The sequence below is a fragment of the Triticum urartu genome, chromosome 4A (genome assembly GCF_056163025.1).
Source record: "Triticum urartu cultivar PI428250 chromosome 4A, HENAU_Tu73, whole genome shotgun sequence".
NCBI lineage: Eukaryota > Viridiplantae > Streptophyta > Magnoliopsida > Poales > Poaceae > Triticum > Triticum urartu.
Window position 1 is genome coordinate 128,787,996 of NC_141876.1, and position 9,657 is coordinate 128,797,652.

The window sequence follows — 9,657 nt, forward strand, 5'->3', positions numbered from 1 at the left end:
AGGTCCCTTCTCCCAGAGAGACGTACCAGAACTTCTCCTTCCTCTCGCCACCGGTTCCAATCTCTAAGCTGTTGTTGTCTTCCTCATCTCGTCTTGCGGCATGCACCGCGAGTCGGGACAGTAGGCCTCCGAAACCGCACGTTTTGAGTCATGTACGAGAGAATGGTGATAAGGTTTTTGGGGAGCGCTCAGCGCGACTACTGGTTGCTTCATCACGAACGATCCGGTCGCCGACGACCACTTCCCCGACGACCACTTCTTCCCCGACGTCCACGACCTCCTCGACGACATGGTAGGCGAGGACACCGACCCCAAGTCCAGCGCTTCTGCTGCTACTGTCCCGTACGTGTTCTTGTTTTTCCTGTTAAAGGTTATGCCGCAGTTCCTTGTTCTAGTCCTTGTCCTACACCTGATATGTTCTACTTCATATATGCTACTTGCTATACTGTCTGCTCTAGGTATGTTTACTTACAGCTCATATATGAAGATGTTGTTTACCTTCTCTTTGTCAAATTGCATGACTTGCTTTATCTCTGCTATATTAGTCATGCTTTATCTAGTATTTCTGTCAGCAAAGTTGTTTGGTAAATTGCTCATATTTCCAACAGTTATGTGGTCTTGGGTTGCTGGTAAGGGTGGAGACACGTGGTAGTGTTGTCTCATACATATCTACCATCGGCTACCACTAGCGAGATCGATCCAGCATTACCAGGTCATCCTACACTGGGATTTTGGCAGTGTCGATGACCTTCCGTGCTTACAAATGATTTCTTTGATCTCACGTGAGGACCGTGCATGCATGTAACTGCTGAGATTGTGCAACGTGGAGGGGTCAACACAAGATGACCTCGATTTGGTGGTAGTTCTCGAATACCCGGTCTCAAGCTCTGGGGTAAAAACCCTACGTCTGACCCTATGTGGTCATACCTGGCAATGGCAGTGTTTTGACGTCATTACCTTCTTGTAGGCATGGTTTGGAGTTTGCCCAGACTTGATCTTCAGGGTTAAAACCCATGATCTGCCCTTCGGTTTGGATCCCACGACAGCGGAGCTTGAGCAGCATTGCTACCGAAGAACCTTTCTCGTCGTCCTTGATGTCAAGAGACCATAGATGATGTGGATGGTCATTTCACTAGTTCACCGATTGTTTTTTGATCGCTTGAGAGTTTTCTTTCATTTTTTTCATCTGCCTAGGCATGGCTTCGGTCTTCGATGTGTGTGTGTGTGTGAATTGATATTGATTATATGCATTCTAGTCATGCAGAAGTTGGATGTGTACGCATTCCCCTTAATACTTTATTTTAAATCTATAAAGCCCACCCTTTATCGACAAAAAAACATCTACACAGTTCTGCCGGTCCACTCAATCACTTCATGTAGAGTCATCACAACCCAATGTGTTTCTTATCCCTCCAACAAAAAAGAAATTACACTCATCCAGAGAAACACTCGTCCCTTGCATCAAACAAGGAATTTGTTTGTTCCATCCACAAAAAATAGTAGATCACTGGATGGCCGCCCCGACCTACCAACCCCTTGCTCTCTGACCAAAACGGACCCTAGATGCATACGCTACATTTCATATCCTGATATAATAATAAAACATGTACCAAGATTATCTTTTACTGGTGCTGTCATCTGCTTATTTTGACCGAAGCAATCATTACCTTCTCCGAGGAGTAAGTTCTCTCTTCTACAAAATATATCATTACCTAGCTAGTACAGTATCTTATACAGTATGTGTTGAAATAATGCTTCTCACAAATAACAAGCACGTACGTATGCAACCAAAACAAACGACACACAACGATCGACAGTCAACAGACAAATTGTTGCAGCGAGCTAACCCAGATGTTGTCGTTGAATTTTAATAATGGCAAGTTTGTGGTCAGAGAAGTGCAGCTGCTGCCGCGGCATTTTGATTATAGTACGTTGATGAGAGCAGAGTTTCTGCTGGATGGGCGTTGGAACTCTGTTGCGAAAGCTGGTCTTCGACAGTGGACCCGTTCTGCTACATATGCACGAGAGACTAGTAGTCTGATGATGTACTCCATGGCTTTTCTTGAGGGGGCATGCACATGTGCAGCATTTTGGTGTGCCAAACCTCCGGCGATTGCGGTGCGGTCGGATCCACAAGTCGTTATTTGCTTCCGGCAATCAGCATTGAATTTCTTTGGACTAGAGTCCATCTATCTTCTTTCTTTTTACGAATAAGAGTCCATCTATCTTCTTTCTTTACACGAATAAGTGCAGCATTTTGGTGTGCCAAACCTCCGGCGATTGCGGTGCGGTCGGATCCACAAGTCGTTATTTGCTTCCGGCAACCAGCATTGAAATTCTTTGGACTAGAGTGTGGAGTACTTCGAAAGTTCTAACCCGTAAAGCACCAGAACAGAACAGCAAGAGTCTACTAAGAAATAGAGTTAATAAACGGTACAACTGTGAACACGGAACACTCAAATCAAAAGGTTAAGGCTCAAGCTAATTAACTAACTGGGTGTATGATTGGTGCCCAAAAAAGGGCAAAATTGACAAATTTGACTTCAAAACGAAAGTATTTCACAAACTAAACTGCTTTTGAAAATATTTCACACTGCTGACCCTTTTGTGTAGCGCCCGACAACAAGGCGCTGCACTCTACTGTGCAACTCCTTACAGCTAGGCGCTGCACAGTGTGGCGCCTAAGTGTTAAGCGTTGCACAGTAGAGTGCAGCGTCTTGCTGTCAAGCACTGCACATTAAATGTCAGCCGGGTGAAATACTTTTAAAAACAATTTAGTTTGTGAAATAGTTTCGATCTAAGGTCAAATTTATGCCTTTTGCCCCCAAAAGGTATTATACTCCACTTTGACTAAACATAATACTGTTAGGCGCAGTAGTAGTACTAGGAATAAGACTTCTCCTTTTTTTCAGTAAAATAAAACGTGAAGAAGGTAAGAGTAATATGCGGTACTATACGGTCAGCGGATAGATCTTTTTCACATACGGACCTACTCTACGTACACCGCCATGCTATAGAATTTGCTGATGCACGTACGTATATGCTACCTTGAGGAGAGAATTCAGGTTGAATTGTCCATGCTGGATATTGATATATAAATGTTTTGACCATGACCACCATGCATGCCTCCAGTTTCTAAGGATGAGCATGGGCCAAATAGTACCGCCGGAGACCCGGTCAGACGTCTGTATGTCCCCGAAACTTGAAAAAACAATTATGAGAAAAATCATCATCTCGTTCATGCTCATGTACCGGTAGGCGGTAGGTAGGCTAACCTTGACATTTGTTGGATACGGAAACGGTGATGCAAAAAACAATTAAGAAATCATAAGCGTGTCAATGTACTCTTCATGTGCCAAAGTGTCGCCTTAAAGTCCATGCGAGTGTTACATTAGCACGCTGATGATTTTCTTTATTAAATTTGACCCAGAGAACTATGTAGAGTAGCAAACACCGTCCGTAGCACAGGAAAGCAACATGAGGAGACGGAGCCATGCATGCAAGATGATTGACATGACTCTTTACTTAACCGTGTCGATGGCACAGTGCGGCATGCAGCTTTTTCTACCGAAACTGTTCATTTTTCACGAGCTACGTTACATATGCATCAGGTGTGAAACGCGTTATTCCAAAGCCCGCCCGTTTGGATCAACGCTCAAAGTCCACCGGAGTTGGTGAAGACAATGGGGGCTCCGGGCATGATGATGCAATCTAATAATATACGATGGCAGACTACTACAATCATGGCTTCCGGCGTGAGCTATCCTTTTCTTCCTATAAATACCGGCCGCCCCGCGTTCCTCCACCACATCCAGCAAACAATCTCCCTCAAGGCACCATCTAGCTGACTAGAATAGACCGATCGAGTAGCATCGTAGTAAGCAACACCCATAGACCGATCATGGCAGCGCGCGCCATTGTTGCCCTCTCGCTCATCCTCGCGCTGGTCGCCATCGCCAGCGGAGGAGCGTCGGCGCAGCTGTCGTCGGGCTTCTACTCCCGCTCGTGCCCGGGCATGCTCAAAGCCGTGCGCTCGGCGCTGCACCCAGCCATCGCCAGGGAGCGCCGCGTGGGCGCCTCCATCGTCCGCCTCTTCTTCCACGACTGCTTCGTCCAGGGCTGCGACGCCTCGCTGCTGCTGGACGACGCGCCGGGCCTACGCGGCGAGAAGAACGCCACGCCCAACAAGAACTCCGCCAGGGGGTTCGAGGTCATCGACGCCGTCAAGGCGGCCGTCGAGGGGTGTTGTCCCGGCGTCGTCTCTTGCGCCGACATCCTGGCCATCGCCGCCGAGGAGAGCGTTGTCTTCGTAAGTATCCATACATGCATGCATAGTCATGCTTAGGTAGTTAGTACTGTACGTACCGTTCAACAAAGTCTAACACTCTGTGACATGCATTGTGTACGTGTAGCTGGGTGGCCCGAGCTGGGAGGTGAAGATGGGGAGGAGGGACTCGACGACGGCGAGCTTCAACGGCGCCGAGAACAACATCCCACCACCGACATCGGGGCTCGCGAACCTTACGTCCCTCTTCGCCGCGCAGGGGCTATCCCAGAAAGACATGGTCGCACTCTCAGGTAGTACATACATACATATACGCATGTACACGGTATATGCAAAATAAACCGCGCGTACATCGGTACATATTTTCGTATAAATAATTACGCACTCTCAGGTAGTACAATTTTGAAGTTGCATTCTGAACCAACATAATTTGTCACGGCCAAGTAATATTTTCTTTTAATTTGCTGAAGAAGCAAGTTAAAATTCTTTGACTACTTTCCCGGACTGTTAATTTCTCAATAGAGGCGCCGAGTCGGTAGCTTTCTTGCCGCAGAAACCAACGGAACTGACAGCCACGTTTTGACTCCAAAGCTCAAAAATTCTACATAAGACAAAAATATACTACTTTACAGGTGATGAGTTACAAAGTTGATCAATGACTAATTACCACTGACCTAACCTTTGGTCTGTCCGCTTAATTTGTAAGACTGGACAACGTCAAAGAACATTGTTCCTTGGTCACTTAAACACGTAGTGCTAATTATTATTTTTTCGAAACGGAGGCAAAAGATTTACCTCATCCATTAAATAAGAGGAGAATAGAGTTTAGAGTTTTTACAAGCGCCCTTGCAACACGGCATGGCAATTACTCTCGTACAACAAAACACCCTAGTTTCTTAGCACCTGCCGTAACCCATAATTTTGCCTCAAGCACGATATTTTGAAGCAGCATAGGCGGCAGCGCGCTCTTGTTACGAAACACCCGCGCGTTTCTCTCGTTCCAAATAGTCCAAGAGACGAGCATGGTGAGGGAGCCCATCGCTCGTCTATTGGGGTTTCGCATGTCGGTCCTTTTATCCCACCATTGCATGAGGGAATCCTCAAGGTGCCAATTGGAGATGTCCATGTGCACAAGACCAAACTTGTCAATAACCGATCGCCAGAGCCTAATGGAGAAGCGGCACTTGACGAAGAGGTGAATGCCCGATTCTTGCTCACGTTTGCAAAGAGGGCAAAGCCCACAGTTATTCCAACCACACCGCACCAACGTCACAACCTGGCGCCACTAGACGTAGTGCTAATTAGGAAAGTTGGTGAATGATTCCTACCGATCAATGGAATGACAAAACAGTAGCTGCAAAACAGGTAATAACTTGAGCTGACGGTATAACTTGTGTTCCAGGAGCTCACACAATCGGCCTAGCACGCTGCACAAACTTTCGGGACCACATCTACAACGACACAAACATCGACGCCGGCTTCGCCAGGAGCCGCCAGTCAGGCTGCCCTCGCGCCACCGGCTCCGGTGACAACAACCTGGCGCCACTGGACCTGCAAACCCCGACCGTCTTCGAGAACGACTACTACAAGAACCTCGTCCAGAAGAGGGGCCTTCTTCACTCGGACAAGGAGCTCTTCAATGGTGGTGCTGCAGACGCGTTGGTCCGGGAGTATGTCGGTAGCCAGAGCGCCTTCTTCAAGGACTTTGTGGAGGGAATGATCAAGATGGGGGATATCACGCCGCTGACAAGATCCAATGGACAGATCAGAATGAACTGCAGGAGGATCAACTAAGATTCTTCTCCCCTTTCTGCGCCAACAATTCCGATGTTGTTCCCATGCTTGAATTCATGATAATTTTCCCTTAAACTTATTTGTTTCCTTTTCTTTTAAGGATAAAAGGTTAAAAGATATTATAAATCTGCCCCTTTGTGCCACGTTCACGGAAGAACTGGACATGGATGCACCGGCAAAAGATCAAAGTGCAAAGTGAGATGTGGCAAACCAATATATTTTTTCAACGTATGCAGTGGCAAATCCTGAAATTTTCAAGTAAAGAGGGGCTAAAGATCAAATGCCACAGTCTTTACCTCCCCGACGAGTTGATAAATGAAGGAAATATGCCCTATAGGCAATAATAAAGTTGTTATTTTATATTTTTTTATATCATGATAAATGTTTATTATTCATGTCAGAATTATTGTATTAACCAAAAACTTGATACATGTGTGGATACATAGACAAAACATCGTGTCTTTAGTAAGTCTCTACTAGCCTAGCTCGTTAATAAAAGATGGTTAAGTTTCCTAACCATAGACATGTGTTGTCATTTGATAACGGGATCACATCATTAGGAGAATGATGTGATGGACAAGACCCATCCGTTATCTTAGCATAATGATCATTTAGTTCTATTGCTATTGCTTTCTTCATGTCAAATACTATTCCTTCGACTATGAGATTATGCAACTCCCGAATACCAGAGGAATGCCTTGTGTGCTATCAAACGTCACAACGTAGGTGATTATAAATATGCTCTACGGGTATCTCCGAAGGTGTTTGTTGGGTTGGCATAGATCGAGATTAGGATTTGTCACTCCGAATATCAGAGAGGTATCTCTTGGTCCTCTTGGTAATGCACATCATAAGAAGCCTTTCAAGCAAAGTGACTAATGAGTTAGTTACAAGATGATGTATTACGGAACGAGTAAAGAGACTTGTCGGTAACGATATTGAACTAGGTATGTGGATACCGACGACCGAATCTCGGGCAAGTAACATACCGATGACAAAGAAAATAACGTATGTTGTCATAACGGATCAACCGAGAAAGATCTTCGTAGAATATGTAGGAGCCAATATGAGCATCTAGGTTCCACTATTGGTTATTGACCGGAGAGGTGTCTCGGTCATGTCTACATAGTTCTCGAACCCGTAGGGTCCGCACGCTTAACGCTCGATGACGATATAATATTATATGAGTTATGTGATTTGGTGACCGAATGTTGCTCGGAGTCCCGGATGAGATCATGGACATGACGAGGAGTCTCGAAATGGTCAATAGATAAATATTGATATATAGGATGATGATATTCAGACATCAGAAGTGTTTCGGAGGGTATCAGGTACTTATCGGGTCACCGAAAAGTGTTTCGGGTACCCCCGGCAATCCTATGGGACATATGGGCCTTGTGAAGGAACACACCGGCCCACAAAGGGTTGGTGCGCCCTATAAAGCTATAGGAGGAGGAGAAGGAAAGGGGGAAGGGAAAGGAAAGTGTGGATTAGAATTCCCACTTCCATTCCTCACACCCCCTCTTTCCTCCCCCTTCATGCATACATGAAAAGGGGGGCGTAGGGCAAGGCAGGGCCCCTAGGGGGCAGCGGCCAACCCTAGGGCGCCCCTGGCTGCCTCTCCTCCCCTCCCATCTATATATATGTGGGCAGGGGGCGTCTAGAACAGACACAACATCAATTGTTAGCCGTGTGCGGCACCCCTCCATAGTTTACATCACCGGTCATATTCTCGCGGTGCTTAGGCGAAGCCCTACGCGGATCACTTCATCATCACCGTCACCATGCCGTCGTATTGATGGAAGTCATCTACTTCCTCGACACCTTGCTGGATCGAGAAGGCGAGGGATGTCATCGCGCTGAACGTATGCAGAACTCGGAGGTGTTGTACATTCGGTGCTTGATCGGTCGGAGCTAGAAGAAGTTCGACTACATCAACTACGTTGTCAAACGCTTCCGCTTTCGGTTTATGAGGGTATGTAGACATACTCTCCCACTCTCATTGCTATGCATCTTCTAGATAGATCTTGCGTGAGTGTAGATTTTTTTTTAAATTGCATGCTACGTTTCCAACAATAAAGTCCCACCAGATACTACTGACGATGAGCCCATAGGTCCCTCCACCCTCCGCTCTAGACTTATAATGATATCACTTGGAAAATAAGAACACATGACGCACATCATGCAGAACATGACACCAACAAAAACAAGTATGATAGATGACGTCACACAAAATAAAAGAGTTTACAAGCCATACAAGAGATTATAAATGATCTATAAATAAAGGCGCGCACACACACACAATATACACATTTTCTCTCTCCTTCGTCGGCATCAAAGATACCAAATGTGAGAAAAGGAAACTACTCAGTCCACTAAGCTATGCATTGGCTGAAGGAGCAGAACTCTCTTCAACCTATGAACCGAGCCTTCATTTACATAGGCAGATAGGCATGTCCATTCATCTTCTATATTTAATATATCTAACTTTTACGAACCTATTTCTCTTAACATGCAAGCATGACATCTCAGCAAGCAACATGCATGGGAAAATATCCATCTCAACATTACAATCATGTATAGGGTAAAGCTCACCTCAACATGCAAACATGCATTTTTTTCATTATGCTATTTATATTTAATAAATATTTTGGAACTATACAATAATCATAAAAATATTTATTTTTAGTTTTAATTCTCATATTATTACTGAATCATGCATAGGAAAAGGTCCATCTCAACATGCAAACATGCATGACAATTCCATTTCATTATACTATTTATATTTTATAAATATGTTACAACTATACAATAATCAAACAAAATAGAATGTATGTATTTTAGTTCTAGTTCTCATATTATTACTCCCAATATTTATGCTTCATACAATCAAATATCATTGAAAAATATGCAAAATATTCCCACAACAACGTTCAAGGTATCATATACTTTTAAGAAGTGGAGAGGAGCTCAATTGACAGAAGTGACTAATTCGTTCCCAATCTTTTAAGAAAGTTACGCATCAACCGAATTGGAACTCTGGTTATGATCGTTTGATACACTGTACCAGCATACGTGTTTCTCAATGCGGATCCCCAAAATATATAGAAGATTTACTTTTGAAAATTAGCACCAGATAAGACTTCTATAGTTTCTCTCCTTTTTTAAGGAACCAGGCCCATTATAAAGGTTCAATAGAAGTGCAAAGCACCTAAAAATTCTAAGATTAACACTGAGGCCCCCGGACAACTAAACGACCACTGTCACCGCAAGAACTAGTCGCGGAAGTGTCATTGTAGCCCTGGGAATTCCGATGACAGCGGAAAAGTCTTTCTGTACGTGCCCCTAAGGATGAACGCTCCAGAGTTGCAATCGTTGCCAGTGAACCCATGAGTTGATCGGAAGCGTCTAAGACCAAATCCCACCTTCTTGCACACGGAACAAGAAACCTTAAGGAGACGATGGTATTCTATGATAGAGCTCTGTCGACTCCATCCCGACAGACGAACTCGGTGTGGATCGGAGCACAGAAAACCAACTCAAAGATGAAGTGTCACCATCTGCTATACGGCCGCCGC

General features: G+C 44.9%; 1 protein-coding gene across 1 annotated transcript; it reads left to right on the plus strand.

Annotated features, from left to right (window-relative positions):
* The first annotated feature begins 3,791 nt into the window (after window positions 1-3,791).
* On the plus strand, window positions 3,792-6,310 carry LOC125551080 (peroxidase 4). The gene is made up of 3 exons (XM_048714229.2): window positions 3,792-4,309; window positions 4,413-4,578; window positions 5,688-6,310. Exons 1-3 carry the CDS (start codon window positions 3,902-3,904, stop codon window positions 6,077-6,079), a joined length of 966 nt encoding a protein of 321 aa, XP_048570186.1. The 5' UTR covers window positions 3,792-3,901; the 3' UTR covers window positions 6,080-6,310.
* Window positions 6,311-9,657: the final 3,347 nt, after the last annotated feature.

Bases quoted from the DNA above. Each gene is read 5' to 3' on its own strand.
- LOC125551080 (XM_048714229.2), top strand. From the start codon at position 3,902: ATGGCAGCGCGCGCCATTGTTGCCCTCTCGCTCATCCTCGCGCTGGTC. The intron at 4,310-4,412 runs GTAAGTATCCAT...GTGTACGTGTAG, and splicing joins CCGAGGAGAGCGTTGTCTTC to CTGGGTGGCCCGAGCTGGGA. The intron at 4,579-5,687 runs GTAGTACATACA...CTTGTGTTCCAG, and splicing joins AGACATGGTCGCACTCTCAG to GAGCTCACACAATCGGCCTA.